This window comes from Neomonachus schauinslandi, chromosome 16 (genome assembly GCF_002201575.2).
Source record: "Neomonachus schauinslandi chromosome 16, ASM220157v2, whole genome shotgun sequence".
NCBI classification, from domain to species: domain Eukaryota; kingdom Metazoa; phylum Chordata; class Mammalia; order Carnivora; family Phocidae; genus Neomonachus; species Neomonachus schauinslandi.
This window is the reverse complement of record NC_058418.1, coordinates 23,603,995-23,630,471: the sequence shown is the minus strand read 5'-3', so window position 1 is coordinate 23,630,471 and position 26,477 is coordinate 23,603,995. Positions and strand designations below refer to the sequence as shown.

The 26,477-nt window shown below is 37.1% G+C and overlaps 1 protein-coding gene across 1 annotated transcript in view; it reads left to right on the top strand.

Annotated features, from left to right (window-relative positions):
• Nucleotides 1–26,477, top strand: part of ITFG1 (integrin alpha FG-GAP repeat containing 1) — a 337,289-nt gene that overhangs the window by 218,755 nt on the left and 92,057 nt on the right. The window contains exon 12 of the mRNA XM_021705838.2: nt 1,724–1,832. Within this exon, the coding sequence (XP_021561513.1) occupies nt 1,724–1,832 (109 nt within the window). The remainder of the gene's footprint in view (nt 1–1,723; nt 1,833–26,477) is intronic.

Genomic DNA, 26,477 nt, shown 5'->3' with positions numbered 1-26,477 from the left:
TTGGTTTGGTTGTAACATTTTTGGTTTGGTTTGGTTTGGTTGTAACAGGCTGATTCTCAATTATATGAATTGTCCAGGTTCTTGTTTTCTTCTTTCTGCTACCAAATGCCATGTTATTTCACTTTTTATTAACAGTTGACAAGCATAAAAGTAATTAACAGAAATATCATAAGGGGAAAATCAAGAGAATTTATTGCAAATAATTTTTTTTAGAGAGAGGAAGAGGGGAGGGGCGCATAAAAGTAATTGGCGAAAATATTATAAGGGGAAAAATCAACAGAATTGACTACAAATAATTTTTTTTAGAGAGAGGAAGGGGGAGGGGGCAATGGGAGAGGGAGAGAGAATCCTAAGCAAGGCTCCATGCCTAGCACAGAGCCCGACACAGGGCTTGATCTCACAACCCTGAGATCATGATCTGAGCCTAAATCAAGAGTCAGACACTTAACTGCCTGAGTCACCCAGGCACCCCTACAAGGAAGTTTTTAATTTCTGTACATAAAAAAAAACATCAAATGAAATTTCAAATTGTTTTTAAATCTGGGAAATAAATTTACTATGAAAGAGTCAAATAGTATCTTTAATATAAAAAGGGTTTATACAAACTGATATAAGTCACCAAAAACTACCACTGGAAACAGAACATAGTCAATTTACAGAAAAATCACATGTGGCTAATATACGAAAAAATACAGCAAATGATCAGTATCATTAAGAATCAGTGGAATGGACTGCACTTGTGGTGAGCATAGCATAAGATATACAGTTGAGTCACTATGTTGTACCCCTCAAACTAATGTAATATTGTATGTCAAGTATAATCAAAACGATTTTAATAAATAAATAAATAAAATAATCAGTAAAGTGGAAATTTAAATGAGCATACCTTTTCCCCCAATAAAATCAGCAAGACTTCCCTCTTTTTAGGGAGAAATAATGTTAATACGCCATGGTCACCAGGACAGATAAAAAAGTGTTCTCTTCCTCTGACGGTTGAAAACACTTCAGCAGTCCATTTCATAGGCCTTTAAAAAGGAGCATGCAGGAGCTCCTGGGTGGCTCAGTCGATTAGGCATCCGACTCTTGATTTCTGCTCAGGTCATGCATCTCAGGGTCGTGGGAATCCACGCTCAGCAGGGAATCTGCTTGAGTTTCTCCCTCTCCCTTTGCCCCTCCCCCTGCTTGCACACACTCTTTCTAAAATAAATAATAAATCTTTTATAATAACAATACAGGCAAATATGACTGGAAGGATATATACAAAAATGTTAACAGTTATCTCCAGGGATTAAAATTACAGATTTTTTTCATTTTGTTTATTGTTTATTATTCTAAGATTTGGGGGGGGGTTAAGTTTTTATGTAAATTCCAGTTAGTTAACATACAGTGTAATATTAGTTTCAGGTATACAATATAGTAATTCAGTAATTCTTTACAATACCCAGTACTCATGACAAGTGCACTCCTTAATCCCCATCACCATTTCCCCCACCCCCCCAGCTACCTCTGCTGTGGTAACCATCAGTTTGTTCTCTAGAGAGAAGAGTCTGTTTCTTGGTTTGCCTCTCTCTCTCTCTCTTAAGGTTTTATATTTTTTAGTAGCATTTTTATTTTAAAAACCAAGGTGAATAAGGTTTATATTTACATGATAAACATGCATATATTTTCATTAGTTTTTCAGTTGCTGGTTTGTTCTTACAACTTTTGTATATGTTTTTTCCAGGGAATCTTGGACATTGTGGTACTAAGTAAAGGATATACAAAGAATGATTTTGCCATCCATACACTAAAAAATAACTTTGAAGCAGATGCTTATTTTGTTAAAGTGATTGGTGAGTAAATATTTGTTTTATATGTTTTATTATTAATTATTAACAGTTAATTTTGTATTCTCTCTGTCAATGAAAATTTTCCTAACACTAAGGACACACTCCTACATAGGAAATCAATTTTGTTACAACACTATCATCCTATACACAGACCCTGTTCAAATTTTTCAACTGTCCCAACAATGATTTTTTCTGTTTCGGGGTTCTATCCAGGAATTCCTAATGCATTTAATTGTCACATCTTTGCAGACTTCTTCAATCTGGAACAATTCCTTTTCAGGTCCTTACCAATTTTAAAGAATATGGGCTTTATTCTGTAGTGTAACCCTGTCTCCTCTTTTTCCACTCAGGTCATACATTCTTTGCAAAAACTCCACTGCATGGAATTGCAGAACCAATGCTGTGTACTTCTCAGTGCGTTTTATCAGGAAGCAACTGTCTTGCGACTGTGTCTCACCACCATAATGTTAATCTTGATCTTCCGGTCATCTTATTGACCACCAGATCTCTCCGCCTTAAGTTCACTATCTCCCTCTTTGTGATTGCCTTCTCTGATATAGTTGTCAAAGAGTGATTCTCTATTTCCAACATTCCTTCTTCATTTATTAGTTGGCATTCTACTATAAGGAAAATCTTCTGCTTCTCTCCCATGTATTTATGTATTCATTTATCATATATATTATATATATGTATTCATATTACATGTACATAAAATCATTTAATGTTCAAAGTGTTCCCAATAGAAGCAGTAGAAGCTCCTTCAGGCTGGCTCCTATATCTTTTTGACATGTTCTCTGGGATAGAAAGATATTCCAGATTGATCTTATACCTCCCTTGCCCTAAGTCTAGAATCTGACCTCTCTCCAAGGAGCTTTTGAAGGAAATTTAAAAACCAACTTCTAAGTTCTCAGTGTGCTAATTGTTACTGAGTTGTCACTTCTTCTAGCTTCTCTCTATGGACAAAGCTAGGAAATACAGATACAGCTTCACATACACAACACACAAATATACCCATCTATAATATATATGGGTATATATATACCCATGTATATACGTATACATACATTTACTTACTATAAAACCGTGAATTTATGCCATTACTTCCATTTCTAATCTAACACATCATTTCAAGGGTTCTTTCTAATCACTTCTGTCTATAGGTATCTTCTCTAGCAATAAGAAACTCAGCTTCCACTTTCCTCAGTATATTTACTTCAATTTGCTCATTGTTACCTATTCCCAATCAAGCTAACCATCTCCTCCACCTGACACCCATGTTCACCACAGAGATCCTATGTAAATTTTTGTTAAGTGTATGACTAAATATTTTATTTTCTTTGAAGTGATTACATATACTGTGTTTTTAAGTTTGGTTTCCACATGTTTGTTTTTAGTAAATAGAAATACAGTTGATTTTTGTGTGTTAATCTTGTATACTGCAACCTTGCTCAACTTACTTATTGATTCTAGGACGTCTTTTTAAGATTTGATAGGATTTTCTACATAGACAATTATGTTATCTGGAAAGAGACAGTTTTATTTCTTCTTTCCAATCTATACCTTTTTTTTTCTTGTTCTGGCTAAAATTTCTATTACTATGTTGAATAAGATTGGTGCCAGTGGACATCCTTGTCTTGTTTCTGATCTTGGGGGAAAGCATTCCATCTCTGACCATTAAGTATGATATTATTAGCTGTAGGTTTTTGTAGATGCTCTGTATTGTATTAAGTAAGTTTACCCTATTTCTACTTTGCCGAGAGTTTTATCATGAATTGCTGTTGGAAGTTAACTGTGTTTTTGTTACTATTATTATAGTTGACACCAAGACAGCCATCAAGACAGTTCATTTGTTAATGAAGTGACACATGTATTTATAAATGACAGAAAATGTAATTTTCCTTTCTAACCAGCATATTCATTCTAATTTGAGTGAACTAAGAGTGACTCCCATCTTCATTACTACTGCAATCTCAGAATACTGAGATTATGAGTCTATCCATTTCTACACTTTTTATCTATATGATTGTAGGCACTCCTTTGCCATTTTGAAGGAGGTATTATTTGGCTATTTTAGAGCTAAAAAAAATTAAACTTTGCTGTATATTTGGCTTGCTATTAACGTATCTACTTTATTTTTTTTTTAAGATTTTATTTATTTATTTGACAGATAGAGACATAGCGAGAGAGGGAACACAAGCAGGGGGAGTGGGAGAGGGAGAAGCAGGCTTCCCGCTGAGCAGGGAACCCGATGTGGGGCTCAATCCCAGGACATATCTACTTTAAAGTGTATTTTTTTCTCAGCAGTTTTCCTTCAACTTTAATCCTCTTTTTATCTGAAAGACAAGGAATCCTTAAAACTTTTGCTAACCCTAAATGTATGTGTAATTAGAAAAACCTGGTTCAATTCATTGAATTGAAACAAGCACTGTTGAAGTAAGAGTTTGGAATTTGATCCCCTACAGATAAATAACTAAGCCTAGTACAGCCATTGACTAACGTAAACCCTAGTTGCCAAGGGGAGAGTCAACCAAAGCATACATCTCAAAATACCTGTTCTATGCCCTAGGATCATTAGAATCAGCCTTTGAAAATGACAGCACACTCCTAGTCCACATTTATTTTAATAGAACACATGATATCCTCTCTACCCCCAACTCCATCCATTCCAGGATAGTCTTAGACTGATTTACTATGGTCGCTTGCATAGCATCTTTCTCTCATAGTATACAGTGATATTCTAAACAACTTGAGAGTAGTGTCCGTGTCTTATTTGTCTTTGATTCCCCAGTGCTGAACACAGGACCTGGCATATAGGAGGCATTCAGGACATTTATGTTAAACATATGGCCAGGTACTTTTCAAGGCATGGATTGGCTATCTTATCCTAATTTAAAAGTATTCCGTCTAGTACCCAGGCAACACTTGATGCCTCACACCCCATGTTCTGTCTCTAGGAAACATTCTACCAAAATTTGAAACTCTTAATTCAAGGACATATTCCCACCTTTAGCTGTTTTCTGATGTTAGAGCTATAGCTAGTCGGTAGTTCATTTCTTGAAAAGAGAAGATTGAGCCTTAGTGAGTGAGTTACCTGCCCTAGCTTAAGTTCTCAAGTCTACCTATCTTTAGGATTCTCTGTGACTAGAAAATAACTTACTTGGGATGCCTGGGTGGCTCAGTCAGTTAAGCATCTGCCTTTGGCTCAGGTCATGATCCTGGGGTCCTAGGATTGAGCCCCACGTCCAGCTCAGGGAGCCTGCTTCTCCCTCTCCCTCTGCCCCTCCCTGCCTGCTCGTGCGCTCCCTCTCTCTCTCTCTCTTTGTCTTTATTTCTCTCTCTCACTCAAATAAATAAATAAAATCTTTTTTAAAAAATAACTTACTTAATTTCCCAGGCTTATAAACCAAAAATGTACAGAAAAAATACCATGCAGTAAGAGAGGGGCTCTCTCTCATGACCTTAATGGGATGCTGTGAAAATAACCTTTTGTTCCAACCTAGAATAAATGTTATTTGTTTCAAAAACTTATATTGAAACTCAGTAATTCTCTTTCAAAGTATTTTTTCTATTTAATGAGATAGTCATAGGATTTGTGTCCTTGATTTGAGTTTTGCCAGTGTACTTCAAAGAAACCATTTTCTCATGTTTAAAGCTTTCAAAAAAAAAAACAGATTTATTGCTTAGTTCATCTGAATTTGAAGTGTTTATGTGTATGGCTGTATGGATTGAAAATTAATGCTTCCTAGAGTAGATGTTACTCATTGAGTAGTAAGGAAGAATTCCGGTGAAATAGATACTAATTTGTATATGGTTAGGACAAATCAAGATCACCCTGCACTCAACAGGTTCTTTTATTCAAGCCTTAAAACTGCTTTCATATTTAAAATTATTTGTTTTGTGCTCTTGAAAAAGTATGATTGAAGTTTTGTACTATACTCATGAATTTGTTAGTTAGCATGAGGGCATGTGATGCTGTTACCTCCCATGTGTGCACTTGTAGACTGTCCTAGAGCAGAGTTCATCAGTCCTGTGAAATAGAAGTAAGTCAGAGCATAAAAGATTTTCCTACAGTGATATGGGATTCAGATCCCCAGTTGTAATAACAACAACAACGACAACAATAATAATGCTAAAGAGAGAAGGCAATTTCTCGGTATGAAGCAGAAGCCGGTCTCACACTTTTTTTATATTGATCACTGGGAAATTGTCCATGTGAAAAATGCATACATATAATTTAGGATATTCATTCCTTCCTTGGTATTTGTTTATTTACATTTTTAAAAATTACAAAAAGATCAGACAATCTTAGAGATGGGAAAGGCCTCAAAAGGCATCTTGCCCAAGTGCACCCTAATGCAACATCTCAGTCAGCTTCTGCTTGAACGCCTTGCAGTAAAACTCACCTCCTCATAAAACAGCACACACTTCTTTTATGAGTCAGTTTAGTTGTTAGAATATTTATCTTGTATGAAGTCAAAACGTGCATATTCAGTTCTATCCATTGATACTAATATCTGGTATATAGCAGGCCCTTGATAAATATCTGTTGAATAATAAAACAATTAGTCCTACTAAAATTATTGCAGTTTTTGTCCTTAGAGTAGACCACAAATTATAACTATAGTAACAGAATACATGAATACATAATGATCCTGCTCAGGAAAAAGTAAATTTATTTAAAGAATTAAATAATCAGACAACAGACTACATGAAAATGAAATGACATGTTTGCGGTGTTATCACCATACATTACATCATTAGTTTTTGATGTAGTGTTCCATGATTCATTGTTTGCGTATAACACCCAGTGCTCCATGCAGAACGTGCCCTCTTTAATACCCATCACCAGGCTAACCCATCCCCCGACCCCTCTCCCCTCTAGAATCCTCAGTTTGTTTCTCAGAGTCCATAGTCTCTCATGGTTCATCTCCCCCTCCGATTCCCCCCCCCCTTCATTCTTCCCCTCCTGCTATCTTCTTCTTCTTTGTTTTACATATAATGTATTATTTGTTTCAGAGGTACAGATCTGTGATTCAACAGTCTTGCACAATTCACAGCACTCACCATAGCACATACCCTCTGCATTGCCTATCACCCAGCCACCCCATCCCTCCCACCCCACCCCCACTACTCCAGCAACTTGAGGTGTTTCTTTAAAGTAACCCAGGGAAGTAGGAAGTGGAATGTAGATGTAACAAGATTGGCCATGTTTTGTTGACAGCTGAAACTGTGTGAAGTGTGAGTGGGGTCCTTTCTATATTTCTAATTTTGTATAATTTGAAAAATTCCATGTAAAAAGTTTAAAAACCTGTGAGTCTCTTGAGAATCTGTAGCCTGTGACTTCTTAGCCTAAGTCAGGATGGGGACCACTGGGTAGCACTAGCATCTAATTAACAGTATCTGGGAGAAGGTTTTCTCCACACATCTCCACATTCAGACCCAGAGATAGCCAATTGGGTGCAGGAGGTTTTAGTTTTAGGAAACAAGATAACTTTGCAGTGAAGATATTAACATAAATATTAATAACATACTTTATAGAAAGGTCATGGGAAATGAGATGCCAATTTGAAGCAATCACATGGGAAAAATAACCTAGTTGTTTTGAAATGGCCTTCCTCTCTCTCCTTTGATTGTTAGTTGTTTGCCTTAAGTCAGACAGTCACCAGTGTGTAATTGTTCTTTCAAAGCCATCTACAATGTCCAGAGTGGATTTTGCTTTAAAATTATTCTGTTACTCTAATGCTCAAACCAGCCTGTGCTAAATGTCACTGTTTTTCAGTTAAGGAAACTGAGAAAATTTGTGACAGAAAACTATCCTTCTGGGGCGCCTGGGTGGCTCAGTCAGTTGAGCGTCTGCTTTCAGCTCACATCACGATCTCAGGGTCCTGGGATCAAGCCCTGCATAGGGCTCCCTGCTCAGCGGGAAGCCTGCTTCTCCCTCTCCCTCTGCCCCTCCCCACTGCTCCTGCTTGCTCTCGTGCGCACTCTCTGTGTCTTTCAAATAAATAAATAAAATCTTTAAAAAAAAAAAAAAACTATCCTTCTGCCTATTCCCACTGGTACCTTGTGACACTACAGATCCACAGAACACATTCCAAGCACTTCTGTGAAGATGGGGGACCCTGTGTATTACAGAATTGTGGGGTTCCCTAGCTCCCTTGAATCAGAACTGATTCCTAGCTCTGTTTTTACCTCTTATTCCTGTCAGCTGCACTGGAAGGTTCCGCATTCTAATTCAATTCTACCAGGACTTAATGCCATTTTCTAACAAATAAATGAACCTGTGTTTTTCTAGCACTTTTTAAATTGTAATAGTATGTTCACCTTTTACTTCCCAAGTAAGACGAGATATTTAGAAAGGTTTTATTTCCCTGCCTGTTTCAAGATTCTGTTGACATAATGTGGAAGTTTATTTATGGATGATTAATTTTGTTTTACCTTTTCTGCCTTCTATTTTACAAATTCTTTCTTAACAGGGCGCCTGGGTGGCTCAGTTGGTTAAGCGACTGCCTTCGGCTCAGGTCATGATCCTGGAGTCCCTGGATCGAGTCCCGCATCGGGCTCCCTGCTCGGCAGGGAGCCTGCTTTTCCCTCTGACTCTACCCCCTCTCATGTGCTCTCTCTCTCTCATTCTCTCTGGTCAAATAAATAAATAAAATCTTTATAAAAAAAAAAAATGGGGCGCCTGGGTCGCTCAGTTGGTTAAGCGACTGCCTTCGGCTCAAGTCATGATCCTGGAGTCCGGGGATCGAGTCCCGCATCGGGCTTCCTGCTCGGCAGGGAGCCTGCTTCTCCCTCTGACCCTCCCCCCCTCATGCTCTCTCTCTCATTCTCTCTCTCTCTCAATAACAAATAAATAAAAATCTTTAACAAATTCTTTCTTAACAGTTCAAACCATGTTATCAATGATTATTTAAATTTAACAAGTTTTGGGTGCCTGGGTGGCTCAGTCGGTTAAGCATCTGCCTTTGGCTCAGGTCATGATCTCAGGGTCCTGGCATCAAGCCCTGCATCCCATTGGGCTCCCTGTTCAGTAGGGAGTCTGCTTCTCCCTCTCCCTCTGCCCCTTCCCCCACTCCTGCTCTCACATGCATGCTCTCTCTCTCAAATAAATGAAATCTTAAAAAAGAATAAGCATAACAAGTTTTACCAGCTTTACTGCCATCAGTTTGCCTATATGCCACCTCTTTCCCTTTTTTTTTTTTCTGATTTCTATCTCTTTTGGTAGAATACTTCCTCACATGATTTTCAGAAAGGTTTACATAGGTTAATATATTTTCTGAGTACTAGCATGTCTTAAAATATTTTTCTCTTGCTCTTCCATATCAACATTAATTTTGTTTGTATAGAATTTTATAAATATTGCTCTGTTTACTTCTTACAATTCTATACTACTGTTAGTACAGAATTTTATAAATACTGCTCTGTTAACTTCTTGCAAACAGTATGGTAATCTTTGAAATTCTCTCCTTTTCCTTCATGTTCTCTTGTTTAGGTAGGGACCATATTTATATGATAGCTCACTTTGGTTTTCCTTCTTTTTTTTTTTTTTTAGATTTTTTTTTTTTTAAGATTTTATTTATTTATTTGACAGAGAGAGACACAGCGAGAGAGAGAGCACAAGCAGGGGGAGTGGGAGAGGGAGAAGCAGGCTTCCCGCGGAGCAGGGAGCCCGATGCGGGACTCGATCCCAGGACCCTGGGATCATGACCTGAGCCCAAGGCAGACGCTTAACGACTGAGCCACCCAGGCGCCCCTAGATTTTTTTTTTTTTAATTTATTTGAGAGAGAGAGAGAGAGAGAGAAACAGCATGAGAGGGGAGAGGGTCAGAGGGAGAAGCAGGCTTCCCGCTGAGCCGGGAGCCCGATGTGGGACTCGATCCCAGGACTCTGGGACCATGACCTGAGCCGAAGGCAGTCGCTCAACCAACTGAGCCACCCACACGCCCGGTTTTCCTTCTTTTAAGCTGTTGTTTTTCTTCATGCATCTGAGAATTTTTCTATGCTTATATTTCTAAAAAGAATTAGTGTTGGTAGGTAATATGGTGGGAAAAGCACGTGTGTCACATACAATTCTGCCTAGCAGACAATTGCTGCAACTCCCTTTCTCCCCTCCCCATGCAGGAGCTCCTTGGGGCTCAAAAGCTGGGAGCTGACTCAGATAACACTGCGCCAGTGATGCCTCAGTGATGAACTGCGTCCACTTCTATGAGAATCACTAGCAAGGGACACTGCAGGAGTCTCTGACTTACTCCTCTGGCCTCAACCTGGGGGGATCATCAGACTCTAAGTCTGAACAGAGTTGTGCTTTCCAATGGGAAGAAGATTGGGGAGTTACAGGGAGGCACGGTTTATTAAACAGTCTCACTGCTCTGCTGGCCTTTTTGTGTTATTTCACCATGTGGATTCAGAGGGTTGGTTTTTTGGCAACACTCTAAAATTGTTTAGAACACTATCTAGAAGTACCAGCAAATCCCCCACTTTACTTAGCTAGCAGGACCCTCAGAGTGACAAATACTGTTCCCTATGTGATCCTTGGCTCAGTTCCAGGAGTCCTTCATCTCCTCCCTGCTTCCCTGGCCCCATCATGGTTTGACCTCCTTCTCAGCTGTTGCCCTGAGATTCAAGGTTTCTCACTGGTCTGCTAGAGAGTCCATCCACTATTGACCTGTTGATTCTCTGACCTGGTCAGCATTAATTGGCTATTTTCTCAATACTGTTTACCTATTTAATACCCTTTAGAAATTCCTCAGAATAGCTACCATTGATCACACACTTCTATTTTCAGACTTTTTTAATCATTATGGTGATATTTAGGGATTAAGGAAGGTAAATATGTTTTCCATTTTAAATTATTTGCTAAAAGTTTTTAAAACATATTTACCTAGTAGAATCAAATATGTTTTTAGGGTAAGACCTCTCCCAAATTTAGAATAAATTTTAACAACTTTATATGTGTACAAGAATATACATATGTATATAAAAAGTTATATGTGTATAAAACATATGCCTACCACATTTAATATCGGTTTGCACAAGTTGAGAACAGGATCAAAATTACTTGAAAGTTGATTTATTTTTTACTTTATAATTCTGTATCTAAGTTCTTTTCAATGAGTATATGATTTTTTAATTAAAATAATGAAACATAGGTAATCAACTGTCAAAAAGGTTTTCACGTGTCTAAATTAATGTCTGAATGACAGGAATAGCTGGGACAGTGGCTTTTATTTCCCATATGATATTTGATTATGATATTTGCCTTATAGTCACATGTTTTAAACAAAAAACAAAAATATTTTCAGAGAATGAATATGAGGAGTCACCTATAATCCAGGCAAGGACTTTTCATTTTATTTTTTCTTCTGCCAAGATTTTATTTAAATTCAAGTTAGTTAATGTACTGTTAATTTCAGGAGTAGAATTTAGTGATTCATCATTTACGTACAACACCCATTGCTCATCGCAACAACTGCATTCCTTAATGCCCATCACCCATTTTAGCCCATTCCCCATCCACCTCCCTCCATTGACCCTCAGTTTCTTCTCTAGAGTTAAGAGTCTCTTATGGTTTGCCTCCCTCTCTGTCTTTAACTTATTTTATTCTTCCTTCCCTTCCCCTATGTTCATCTGTTTTATTTCTTAAATTCCACATATGAGTAAAATCATACGGTATATTTCTTTCTCTGACTGACTCATTTCGCTTAGCATAATACAATCTAGCTCTATCCAGACCCTTGCAAATGGCAAGATTTCATTCTTTTTGATGGCTGAGTAATATCCTATTGTATACATATACCACACCTTCTTTATCCGTTCATCAGTCAGTGGACATTTGGGCTCTTTTCCATAATTTGGCTATTGTTGGTAGCGCTGCTACCAACACTGGGGTGCATGCACCCCTTCAAATCACTGTGTTTGTATCATTTGGATAAATACTTAGTAGTGCAGTTGCTGGGTCATAGGGTAGGGTAGCTCTATTTTTAACTTTCTGAGGAACCTGCATACTCTTCTCCAGAGTTTGCATTCCCACCAACAGTGTAAGAGGGATCCCCTTTCTCCGCATCCTCACCAAATTCTGTTGTTTCCTGAATTTTTAATTTTAGCCTTTCTGACAGATATAAGAATGGTGTCTCATTGTGGTTTTGATTTGTATTTCCCTGATAATGAGTGATGTTGAGCATTTTATCCTGTGTCTGTTACCCATGTGTATGTCTTCTTTGAAGAAATGTCTGTTCATGTCTTCTGCCCATTTCTTAACTAGATTAATATTTTTGGGATGTTGAGTTTGATAAATTCTTTATCTGATATGTCATTTGCATATATCTTCTCCCATTCAATACATTGCCTTTCAGTTTTGTTGATTTTATCCTTTGCTGTGAAGAAGCTTTTTATCTTGATGAAGTCCCAATACTTCACTATTGTTTTTGTTTCTCTTGCCCCCCTGAGACATGTCTAGTAAGAAGTTGCTGTAGCCAAGGTCAAAGAGGTTACTGCCTCTGTTCTCCTCAGATTTTGATGGATTCCTGTCTCACATTTAGGTCGTTCATCCATTTTGAATCTATTTTTGTGTATGGTGTAAGAAACTGGTTCAGTTTCATTCTTTTGCACGTCACTGTCCAATTTTCCCAACATCCATTATTGAAAAAACTGTCTTTTTTCCATTGGATATTCTTTCCTGCTTTGTCAAAGAGTAGTTGACCATATAGTTGTGGGTCCATTTCTGGGTTCTCTATTCAGTTCCATTGAGCTATGAGTCTGTTTTTATGCCAGTACCATACTGTCTTGGTGATTACAGCTTTGTAATTCAGCTTGAAACCCGGAATTGTGATACCTCCAGGTTTGGTTTTCTTTTCCAATATTGCTTTGGATATCCGTGGTCTTTTCTATTCCATACACATTTTAGATTTATTTTTCTATCTCTGTGAAAAATGCTGCTGTTATTTTGATAGGGTTTCCATTGAATGTGTAGATTGTTTCAGGTAGCATAGACATTTTAACAATATTTGCTCTTCCAATCTATGAGCATGGAATGTTTTTCCATTTCTTTGGTTCTTCTTCATTTCTTTCGTAAGTGTTCTATACTTTTCAGATCTTCTACCTCTTTGGCTAGGTTTATTCCTAGGTAGCTTATGGTTTTTAGTGCAATTGTATCATTTAGTGGAATGGGATTGATTCCTTGATTTCTCTTTCTGCTGCTTCATTATTGGTGTATAGAAATGCAACAGACTTATGTATGTTGATTTTATATCCTGAGACTTTGCTGAATTCATGTATCAGTTCTAGCAACTTTTTGGTGGCATCTTTCAGGTTTTCTACATAGAGTATCGTGTCATCTGCAAAGAATGAAAGTTTGACTTCTTCCTTGCCAATTTTGATGCCTTTTACTTCTTTTTGTTGTCTGATTGCTGAGGCTTGGCCTTCCAGTACTATATTGAACAACAGTGCCGAGAGTGGACATACCTATTGTGTTCCTGACCTTAGGGAAAAAGCTCTCAGTTTTTCCCCATTGAGGATGGTATTAGCTTTGGGTCTTTCATACATGGCCTTTATGATGTTTTTGTATGTTCCCTCTATCCCTACATTGTGGAGGGTTTTTATCAAGAAAGGATGCTGTATTTTGTCAAATGCTTTTTCTGCATCTATTGAGAGGATCATGTGGTTCTTATCCTTTCTTTTATTAATGTGGTGTATCGCGTTTTTTGATTTGCTGATATTGAACCATCCCTGCAGCCCAGGAATAAATCCCACTTGGTAGTAATGAATAATCCTTTTAATATTTTATTGGATTTGATTGGCTTGTGTCTTGTTGAGAATTTTTGCATCTATGTTCATCAGGTATATTGGTCTGTAATTCTCCTTTTTGGTGTGGTCTTTATCTGGTTTTGGGATCAAGGTAATGTTGGCCTCATAGAATGAGTTTGGAAGTTTTCCTTCCATTTCTTTTTTAGAACAGTTTCAGAAGAATAGGTATTAATTCTTCTTTAAATGTTTGGTAGAATTCCCCTGAGAAGCCATCTTGCCCTGGACTCTTGTTTGTTTGGAGATTTTTGATTACTGATTCAATTTCTTTGCTGGTTATGGATCTGTTCAGGCTTTCTGTTTCTTCCTGTTTCAGTTTTGGTAGTTTATAGGTTTCTAGGAATTTATCCATTTCTTCCAGATTGCCCAATTTTTTGCCATATAATGGCTTATAGTGTTCTCTTATTATTGTATTTCTGTAGTATTGGTTGTGATCTCACCTGTTTCATTAGTGATTGGTAAGTCTGGCTAGAAGTTTATCAATCTTTTTAATTCTTTCAGTATACCAGCTCCTAGTTTCATTGATCTGTTCTGGGTTTTTTTTAATTTCTATACCATTGATTTCTGCCCTAATCTTTATTATTTCCCTTCTTCTACTTGTTTTAGGCTTTCTTGGCTGTTCTTTTTCCACCTTCTTTAGGTATAAGGTTAGGTTGAATATTTGAGATTTTTCTTGCTTCTTGAGGAAGGCCTGTATTGCAATATACTTGCCTCTTGGGACCACCTTTGCTGCATCCCAAAGGTTTTGGACTACTGTGTTTTCACTTTCATTTGCTTCCATGTATTTTTTTATTTCTTCCTTAATTTTCTGGTTGACCCATTCAGTCTTTAGTAGGATGTTGTTTAACCTCCATGTATTTGTGGTCTTTCCAAATTTTTTTCTTGTGGCTGACTTTCAAGTTTCATAGCATTGTGGTTTGAAAATATGCATGGTATGATCTTGATCTTTTTGTACTGGTTAAGGCCTGATTTGTGACCTAGTATGTGATCTGTTCTAGAGAGTGTTCCATGTGCACTCAAAAAGAATGTGTATTCTGCTTTAGGATGAAATGCTCTGAATAGATCAGTTAAGTCCATCTGGTCCAGTGTATCATTAAAAGCCATTGTTTCCTTGTTGATTTTCTGCTTAGATGATATATCCATTGCTTTGAATGGGCTGTTAACATCCCCTACTATTATTGTATTGTTCCCAATGAGTTTCTTTAATTTTGTTATTAATTGATTTGTATATTTGGCTGCTCCCAAGTTTGGGAATATAAATATTTACAATTCTTAGATCTTCTGTGCGCCTGGGTGGCTCAGTTGTTAAGCGTCTGCCTTCGGCTCAGGTCATGACCCCAGGGTCCTGGGATCGAGTCCCACATCGGGCTCTGTGCTCAGCAGGAAGCCTGCTTCTCCCTCTCCCACTCCCCTGCTTGTGTTCCTGCTCTCTCTGTCAAATAAATAAATAAAATCTTAAAAAAAAAAAAAAAACAATTCTTAGATCTTCTTTTTGGATACACCTCTTTATTATGATATAGTGCCTTTCTTCATCTCTTATTACAGTCTTTGGTTTAAAATCTACTTTGTCTGATTGAAGGATGGCTCTTCTAGGTTTCTTTTGAAGTCTGTTAGCATGGTTCTCCAGTCCTCACTTTCAATCTGGGGATGTCTTTTGGTCTAAAATGAGTCTCTTAGAAGCAGCATATCAATGGGTCTTGTTTTTGTTGTTATTGTTGTTGTTTTTTAATCCATTCTGATACCCTATGTTCTTTGATTGGAGCATTGAGTCCCATTTACATTCAGAGTGATTATTTATAGATATGAATTTAGTGCCATTGCATTACCTGTAGAGTCACTGTTCCTGTAAATTGTCTCTGTTCCTTTCTAATCTTTGTTGCTTTTGGTCTCCTTTTACCACTCAAAGTGTCCACTTTAATATTTCTTGCAGAACTGCTTTAGTGTTCATGAACTCCTTTAGTTTTAGCTTGTCTTGGAAACACTTTATTTCTCCTTCTATTCTGAATGACAGCCTTGGCTACATATTTTTCCATTCAGCATGTTGAATATATCATGCCACTTTCTTCTGGCCTGCCAAGTTTCTTTGGGTAGGTCTGCTGCTAAACTTGTGTCTACCCTTATTGGTTAAGGACCTTTTGTGCCTAGCTACTTTCAGAATTCTCTTTTGTTAGTATTTTGCAAGTTTCCCTGTGATGTGTCTTTTTGTTGGCCTGTTTTTGCTCATTTTGAGGGGAGTTCTCTGTGCTTCTTGGATTTGAATGCCTATTTCCTTCCCCAAATTAGGGAAGTTCTCAGCTGTAATTTGTTCAAATAAACCTTCTGCCCCTTTTTCTTGCTCTTCTTCTTGTGGGACTCCTATGATACAGATATCATTGCACTTTATGGAATCGCTGAGTTCCGTAAGTCTGTATTCATGATCTAATAGTTTTCCTTCCCTCTTCTTTTCTGGTTCATTATTTTCCATAATTTTATCTTCATGTCACCCATTCATTCCTCTGCTTCTTCCATCCTGTTGTGATTACATCCCGTTGGTTTTGCCTCTCACCTATAACATTTTTTATTTCAGCCTGACTAGTTTTTAGGTCTTTTATCTCTGAAGCAAGGGTTTCTCTGATGCCCTATGCTTTTTTCAAAGCCCAGCCAGTAATCTTATGACTATTGTTCTAAATTCTTACTCAGGGCGCCTGGGTGGCTCAGTTGGTTAAGCTACTGCCTTCGGCTCAAGTCATGATCCTGGAGTCCTGGGATCGAGTCCCGCATCGGGCTCCCTGCTCAGCGGGGGGTCTGCTTCTCCCTCTGACCCTCTTCCCTCTCGTGCTCTCTGTCTCTCATTCTCTCTCTCTCAAATAAATAAATAAAAAATCTTTAAAAAAAAAAATTCTTACTCAGATATATTGCTTATATCTGTTTTGAGCAAGTCTGGGTCTGATTTCTTCTTGATCTTTCTTTTCGGGAGAATTCCTTTGTCTTGTCATTTTGGCTAAGTTTCTGTCTTTTGAATATTATGAAAGCTTGTTATGTTTCCTGCTCCTGAGTGTAATGCTATATTAAAAAGAGGTCATACACTGTCCAGGGCCTTGCTCTTCAGGAAGTGTTTCTGGTATGCTGTGTGCACTCTGCTGTTGTGTTTTCACTGCTCTTTCCCACAGGTCAGTCCTCTGCAGGGTTCCTCCTTGCTTGCATTGGGGAGCGTTTGGGCCTTTAACTAGGTGTGCTTTGATTTATTTGTTAAGATAAGCCTGATTAAAAAACAAACAAACCTGATCCAAGAAAAAGAGAAAAGGAAAAGGAACCAAAAAAGCAAACAGACAGAAAACTATAAGCCTGATTGCAAAAAGAAAGAAAGAAAGAAAGAAAACAAAAAGAAACCTGATCTAAAAAATGAGAAATTATAAGCCTGATTCCAAGAAAAAAGAAAGAAAAAAAGGGGGAAGGGAGGGAAGCCTGGTCCTATTTCCACCAGAACTGAAGTTGACCTTTAGGAGCACTCTGTGGTCAGTAGACTTGGTACATGTAGGGGGCCTGTGTTGGTCCTCTGGGGGAGAGGCCCACTGCACTGGCTGACAGTCAGACCTGCCCTAATAATGATGCTCCTGCAAGGCACAGGGCACCTGGTTTGGCTTGAGTGGCTCCAGCTCCCACTGGGGGCTCTTTATTGTTCACTGAAGTCCCACCTTGTAATGGGCAGGGTGGGGCGGGGGGGATGGAAGATGGCATCATCCAGCCCTCTTCTCCCCAGGGAGGGGAACTCTCAGCTGCTACTGCTCAGGAAGCCCTCACAGAAAATCGAACAGTCTCCCCTCCTGTGGCCCAAGCCTCTGTCAGATCTCCGCCCTCGACCTGTCTGTGCCAGGGTATAAGCACACCCAGCAACATAGTTCTCCTCTGCTTTATCTCTGGCACATGGCTGGGATTCAAAATGCCAAGTCTTAACGGATCTGGTAAGGCATGGTCCTGCTTCCCTCCCTGGGAGGAAAGCCTCACAACACTGGACTTTTCATTTTAAATGCTACTAAAACCATTATACAGTATTGACCTTTATAGCTTTGATTTTATTCTACTCATCCTTCTCCCAGCCTGCACAATGGTTTAGTGTTCCAGTATTTATGCATGATTATTGCTATTTTTTGGTTTTGACATTTGTGTGAAGTAGCTAATGTAAACTGAATCACAAAGCTATACTTTAAAATATCTTTAAGAATACATGAGCTATAATGTATAATGTGTTTTAACATGAAATCTTAAGGGGCACCTGGGTGGCTCAGTTGGTTAAGCATCTGCCTTTGGCTCAGGGCACTATCCCAGGGTCCTGGGATCAAGCCCCACATCAGGCTCCTTGCTCCACAAAGAGCCCACTTCTCCCTTTCCCAGACTCTCAGTCTCAAGATTGTGAGTTCAAGCCCCACCTTGGGTGTAGAGATTACTTAAAAATAAAAAATCTTTAAAAAAAAAAAAGATCCTATGCATTGTCATTTTAAAGAAAACTTAGGAATTGTACATTCCATTAGTCATGTTTAAACTAATTTAATCTACTAGTAACCAGTACTTCAAATAGCTCATTAAGTATTTTAATTACAGGTTTTCATTTAATTCTGTGAATGGACTATTTTCTATATTCCATTAATCTTTTTTATAACAACTATAGTTTTAAAAGTCTAAGGGTATTAAAAATTACTTTTTAAAACAGTTTATTTAAAAGGCTATTATAAAATGTTACAATAAATCTATATGGGATTTTGCAATATGGTTACAAATACATACTAATAATTTATAAAAGTTTATGAAATGGGTAAAATTCTTAAACTTCTAAAAATTAGACTGGTTCAGCCAAGATCAGCTAGTTAGTAGGAAACCATTCACTGACACTTGAAATGAGAAACAGAGATACTTCAAGAAGCTCCCAGTGGTGAAAAACACAAATAGTGGAAGGCTGGAATTGTATACCAGTATCTACCCTGTGAAATTTCATTTTCCATTTGGGCTCTTTATTTTAGCACACCTTCCCAGTTGTTGTTGCAGTTGTGTAAGAAAAATGTTTTACTTAAAACCATATAGTTTTATGTAAAAAAATATAACTGTCTCACTTCTAGGAAGTGAGCTTTTGCTGTAATAATAATAAATTCTGCCTTGGAGCACTTAGGAGTGGGTTTTTGGTTTGTTTGGTGTTTTTTTTTCTTTCTGACTAAAGCACAAAGGATGGAATTTTTATTCTGATGTCACTGAGGATATTACATTCTTGCACTGAATTAATAGACTACTGGTACTTTTTACTTGTTCTTAAGCTTGACGTTACGGAGTCTTAAAATTGTAATTTCAGGGTGACATTTGTAAAAACACCATCAGCATCTACCCTTTTACTTTTTTGATTATGCAAGAGAATTTTAAAGCATTATTCCTTTTTTTTAGTAGTAAAGTTTTGGTTTAGCACTTGTTTTGCTTTCTGATTACAAAATAAGGCAGTTATAAAACATCTGGAAAATCTGGAAAAGTATTTTTAAAAAGCTATGCCCTTTGCCACTTATTAGATATAAATACTATAAGCACTGAGCATTCTCTGCTAGCTTCTGGTGGTTCCCAAAGTTTCAGGCAAACCAAAAGAAGCTGTGGCAGTGAAAACTGATACTTCTAAATACTAGAATTCAGAATTATAGAAACCACAATTCATTTAAAAACAAACAAACAAATAGCAGTAGCCAATATTTATTTTTTATCATGTACCAGGCCCCCTGCCAAATGTTTTACATGAATTGTCTCATATAATAATACCTATATATGATGACTTTCAGTGGAAACACATTAGAATGTATAACTTTTTAAAATAGTACGATCTTGCATATTACAGAAAGAGAAAGCAGAAAACTAGCTTACAAAATAAGTTATACTCCTGGTTTTGCTCTGCATTTCTGACATATGTGAACAAACATAAACAGAGCACTCTTTAAAACCAGACTGCTTCCTTCTGTGCTGGGGCAGAATGTTAAGCACCTGAAACTATCTACTAGCAAGACAGAAACCAGTTTGGAATCACAGGATATGGGAGTTTTTGTAAGCCTTAAAAATTATTTTATCCAACCATATTATTTTAAAGATTTTTCTAAAACTGTAAAACAGAGAAGTGAAGTGATTTGCCCATGCCCACACTTTGCACTGGCTCACACACTTGACGAAATTTCCTGTACTGTATAAATAGGATGCTTGAAAGGAGCTGATCTTACAGATTTTAGCCAGTGTTGGTATCAAATAGTTGCTTTGGATTTATTCTTGATGAACATTCATGACCTGTAAACTTGGTATAATTAATCTGATATGAACAGAAACTAACAAAAAAAAAACCTTATTAATAACAAGATAAACTACTAACATATATATAAAATTTCATGCTATATTGTGTTTCTCAGCATTTAATTCAGTTCTTCCTTTCTTTTTGAAGTTGTATATAATTTTAATAAGCTATGATTTAAACTGTACTGATGAGCCTGTCACATTAATATACAGAAAATATAGTAGAGAAATAAAAATAAAAATTTTCCTAATATAGCCTGTACATTTGAAGAAACCTAATGCTTTCCAGACTTTTTTTTTTAACTTTATTAACCCAAGAGAGGAAGAAGATAGAAGTGTGTATGTGAGTAGTTGTGTCCCTTTTTACTGATTGGAAACATAAAGGGAAAACAGAGGGATTTAGTGATAAAGCCAAAGCTAAAAGTAAAATTCCACTCTTCTATATATTCTTTGAGAAAGCAATCTAATTACTGAAAGTAGCTAAAGACATTGTTTTTCTGCCTCATGTCAAATATACAGAGCTAGTAGAGCCCAGAAATCATACAGTCTGAGCCTTCCCTGCCTGCTGCAGTTACTAGATCCATGTCACTGGGAAAAAAGTCAGGTTGTTCTGTAGATGAAATAATAATTTCAGGCTAAGAACAGGTTAACCTTTATATTAGTATTTAGGAGTTCTGAATTCCTAATTAAACAATATTATCAACCAGAATATTAATTAAGCTCAAGGATTATTACCATTCCTTCTTGCAGCTGTGCTTGCAGAAAACAAGGAAGTGCATATTCTATTTGTATTATGTAGACATCTCCTTTTATAAGACATATGTATGTATAATATATATAACATATATGTATATAGGTATGATATATTTAAATAATCTCTTGATCCTATTGCTATAATATGAAACTTCAAATTTGAGAGAGGAAATCTTATAAAAAACAGAAATAGATATAGGAACCCAGGTTTTAGCTTCCTATATACAAAATGAAACAGACTATTATATAATTTTGAATAAATACTCTCAACTATGCTAAACAAGACACAGATAATTTATCTTGTACAGAAAATAAAATAATCCACTGCTTCATCGATTTTTCCATCTCCCATAAAAGTAGGATAATGTGTTTTTTAAATGAGTTAGTGTCTAGTGGCCACGTGTTTTTTCATAAGAGCTCCATTTGTTTTGTGACCTTGAGTGATACACTGGCCCAAGCTTCAGTTTTCTTTTCTGAGAAAAAAAAAGATTGTGGGAATCAGCTAAATGTATCTCACAATCTTTCTGTAAGGATTAAGGAAGAGCATATGTGAAAGCAAATTCCTGTTCAGAGTTTGGCAGTTACCAGATCAGTGAATGTTTACTAAAAAGATGCTTGAGGGGCGCCTGGGTGGCTCAGTCCGTTAAGCAGCTGCCTTTGGCTCAGATCGTGATCCCAGGGTCCTGGGATCGAGCCCCGCATTGGGCTCCCTGCTCGGCGGAGAGCCTGCTTCTCCCTCTACCTCTGTCTGCCGCTCTGCCTACTTGTGCTCTCTCTCTATCTCTGTTAAATAAATAAATAAATAAATAAATAAATAAATAAATAAATAAATAATATTTTAAAAAGATTCTTGATAACCTTTCTTAAGGATAATTTCAGTATACTCACCAAAAGCTTTAAGATTGATCCCAGAAATAATTCTAATTCTGTAGTTATTCCAAGAAAATTATCAGAGATGTACCAAAGATTTGTGTATAATATACCATTTCTGTAAAGATGATCTTCCCAATGGTATTTTTAAGAGGAGAAAAAGTTGGATTATAGAGTGGAGGAGAACCTAAATGTCCTAATAAGAATGGGTGTGTATTTTTTATATATATACTTATTTATTATCTTGCATGTGCACACGTGTGAGAGAGAGAAAGAGAGAACAACAGAGGTGGAGGGGCAGGGGAGAAACATACTTCCCACCGAGCAGGGAGCCCGATGCAGGGCTCAGTCCCAGGACCCTGGGATCATGATCTGAGCCAAAGGCAGATACTTAACCAACTGAGCCACCCAGGTGCCCCAAGAATTGGTATGTATTTTTATGCATATATCTATCTATCCATACATGCAGTGGAATACCATGTAGTTATGTGATAGAAGCATATTTAGTAATGTAGGAAAAGATTGTATTATGTTAACCAAAAAGAAGATTACAAAATTACATGTAGGATGATTTCACATATGTAAATTTTTTTTTAAAGATTTTATTTATTTATTTGAGAGAGAGAATGAGATAGAACGAGAGAGCATGAGAAGGGGGAGGGTCAGAGGGAGAAGCAGACTCCCCGCCGAGCAGGGAGTCCAATGCAGGACTCGATCCCGGGACTCCAGGATCAGGACCTGAGCCAAAGGCAGTGGCTTAACCAACTGAGCCACCCAGGCGCCCTCACATATGTAAATTTTTTAAGTATGTATATTAGTCTACTCAGGCTGCCATAACAAAGTACTGTACACAGGCTGGGCAGCCTAAACAAGAGAAATTTGGTTCTCATAGTCTGGAGATTGGGAATTCCAAGATCAAGGTGCCAGCAAAGTAGGTTTCATTCTGAGGCCTCTTGGCTTATAGGTGGCCTCCATCTCCTTGGGTGCTCACATGACCTCCACTTTGTGCATGCAGTGAGTGAGAGAGAGAGCAAGAGAGCAAGCTCTCTCAGGTCTCTTCTTATAAGGAGACTAATCCTATCAGATCAATACTCCACCCTTAAAAACTCATTTAACCTTAATTTTTCCTTAGAGGCCCCATCTCCAAGTATGACAGCACCAGAGGTTAGAACTCAATCTATGAACTTTGGGGGGACACTTTGAGTATGACAGTGTGCTATCTTACAACAAATTGGTAAGAATATCTGGATGGTTGGATCACAAGTGATTTTTATTTTCTTCTCTACATTTTTGAATTTTTTCTATAATATCCTCAAAATATTCAGAGAAGTATGTAGACACAGTAGATGATTATAGTGGTTGCTTTGGGCTGAGGGTGGGAATAAGAGGACTAGGGCATGATAGCTAAGGGTACAGGGTTTCTTTTTAGAAGTGATGAAAGGTGATTATGGTGATGGTTGCACAACTCTGGGAATACACTAAAAACCACTGAATAGGACACTGTAAATGGGTGAATGCTATCTCAAAATGTGAATTATATCTGAAAGCTGTTACAAAATATGTGTGTGCATGTGTGTGTGTGTGTGTGTGTGTGTGAAGGTGGTTTTGGAAGCTACCATTTACATAACATTTATTGCTAACAGGAATCTGTCTACTTGCAAGAGGAAGATGTATGCATGTAATATAGCTAAAGAATAGTGAAAAGTGCTTTATACTTGAATTATATGTGCTATAAGATTATTGAGATCAAAGAAGGCTTCTGTGAAAATGATAGGTGAGAACCTAGTTCCAGAAAGCTGGAACAACCAAAATGGGTAGTGGCACAACATTCCAGGTGGAAGGCCATGATCACAGGAATAGAGAACGAGCAGATAGTAAGAAGTAGAAATTAATTCACCTTCAGGGAGAATATTGATGGTATCCATTGATGAATGGGCATTTATGGCAAAGAGAAGATTGTCAGTGATCCAATAATTGCAGAAACTTACTGTATTAGTTGGGGTTCTCCAGAGAAACAAAACCAATTATATGGGGGGGGGGGAAGGGACAGAGAGGGAGGGAGAGAGAGTTTGTCAGGCAGGAAAACCTGATATTCTAATATATAGGCCATCTGGCCAGAGAATTCTTACTTAGGAGAGGGTCAGACTTTTGTTCTATTCAGGCTTTCAACTGATTGGATGGGGCCCATCAACATTATGAAGAGCAATCTCTTTTACTCATTTTACCAATTAAATATTAATCTCATCCAAAACTGCTTACACAGAAATATCTAGAATAATTTTTTGGCCAATTATCTGGGCACCCCATGGTCCAGTCAAGTTGACACATAAAATGATCACACTTACTCCTTACATTTTTCATCAAATTGATCCTTTGTTCACGTAACTGTGTGAATTAAGAATATAAATTTTGCAGCAATGTTCAGAGGGGGGAAAAAAATGGGTACATAATGAAAAGGTCAGATCCAGGGTGACCACCTTGGCATGTAGGTGTGAGGTGATAAGAATGGTTATAGTGATGGGTGTATAGAGGAAAAAAGGTAAAAGTCTACAGCTTGGTGAAATTTTACATAGGTACACCTCCTTATAGCTCACACCCAGACCAAGATAAAATATTTGCAGTACCCCAGAAGGTCCCCCAACCCAGTCAATACTCCCTGAAAAAGTATATCCATTGTTCTGATCTCTGTCACCACAGATTCATTTTCCCTATTTTGAATGTCATATAACAGCAAGCATACAGTATTATACTCTTTGTCTTTGGTTTCTTTACCTTAGCATTATGTCTGTGAGATTCATCCAACACATACGTTTATAAATAGAATCTTACTAAACATTTTTGCCTGCGTCTTGTTTTTTTTACCTTAGCAAGAGAGCATAAACACTCTTTCAAGTCAGCAGTTACAGGTCTCTTTCATTCTTCTTTGGGGGTGTGGGGGGAGTAAAGGAGGAGCTTATTTAATTTAGTTTCAGAGGTAGAATTTAGTGATTCATCAGTTGCATATAATACCCAGTGCTCATCACATCATGTGCCCTCCCTAATGCCCATCACCCAGTTCCCCCAACCCCCCTCTTCTCCAGCAACCCTCAGATTGTTTCCTAGAGTTAAGAGTCTTTAATGGTCTGTCTCCCTGTCTGATTTGTCTTTTTTTATTTTTCCTTCCCTTCCCCTATGTTCATCTGTTTTGTCTCTTAAATTCCATATATGAGTGAAATCATATGGTATTTGTCTTTCTCTGACTGACTTATTTCACATAGCATAATATCCTTTAGTTCCATCCGTGTCATTGCAAATGGCAAGATGTCATTTTTTTAATCCAAAAGATACAAATATAGTGATTCGAAGGAACACATGCACACCAATGTTTATAGCAGCAATGTCCACAATAGCCAGAATATAGAAAGAGCCCAGATGTCCTTCATTCTTTTAATAGCTCCATGTCATTCCATAACACTGTACATGTTCCACAATTTACCTAGTATTTTGTCTCAGTAGATACATAGGTGGTTTCCAATATTTCACAGACATGAAATCAGTGAGTTGAGGGGCTGTGTTTTTAATGTTAATAAATAATACCAAATTACCATTCCCAAAAGATACAGGCATTTACATTCCCACCAGCATATGACACTGTCCAATTCAGTACCTATTCATCTGAGAGCTCTAAATTTTTATTTCATTAATAAATTTGGTCTTTAAGATAAGTAATACATGCCAATTATGAAAAAAATACAAGAGTAAATAGTAAAAAGTCGGTCTCCCTTTCACCCATCTCCCACTGGTCCAATTCCTTTTCCCAAAGACAACTTTTTTGTGTTTCTCCAAAATATTTTATGTATATACAAGCATATATGTGTATATACTTTTATTTTACATAAATGATGGTTCTAGGCTTTCTTCACTTAACAACATATCTTGGAGATTATACCACAGCAGTATAATCTAGAACTGCCTCAATATTTTAACTACTGAATAGTACCATGTAGTATGGATACAACATAATTTAATGAGTTCTTCTAAAAAGATATCAAGGCTATTCAATCCCTTGTTGTTGTTATTATAAATAATGCCACAGTGAATATCCTGTAGGATAAATTTCTAAATATGACATTATTAAAAAATAATGTGTGAATGTTTTAAATAAACAATTATTGAAATAGACATACAGAAAAGTATACCTAAGTACACAAGCCTGTAAATTTTCACAAAATAAAATGTACCCATGTAATTACACCCAGATCAAGAAACACATATAACCAGCAACCAGAAGCTTCCTCATGTTCCCCTGTTAGTTACTAACCCACTTTGCCTAAAAGTAACCACTGTTTTAATTTCCAACACCACAGATTAATTCTGCCTGGTTTTGAACTTTATAGTATACATTTTTTTATTTTAACAGATGTCGCTTCATAGAAATTGTATCAATTTACCCTTTTATCTACAGTATATAAGAATGCGTATTTCCTAACACCTTCACCAACCAATGGGTTATTAAACTTCTTGCTTTTGCCAATCACGTAAGTGAAGGGTATTTTCTCTTTTATTTTGCATTTTTCTTATGCTGAGTAAAGTTCAGCATCTTTTCATATGTCTAAGAGTCATGTGTATTTTTATTTCTACAAATTTAGTCCTTGTCTTTTTTCATTGTCTCATTTATAAATGCACTGTAGTATATATTAGGGAAGTTAATCCTTTGTTTTATGTGCTGCAAATATTTTTCCCAGTTTGTCATTTATCTTTGATTTTATTGTTTTTCCTACAGACATTTTTCTTGGTCTTCTCTTTTTTGCCTGTTAGGTATAAAATTGATTTTTTTTTTTTCCCTGACTGGTGAGGTTGAATGTTTTTGTTTATGTCTTCAATTATTTGCATTTTCTCTTCTGGATATTGCTTCTTGATATCCTTTGTTTTCTATTGGATTATCATCTTTGAACGCATACC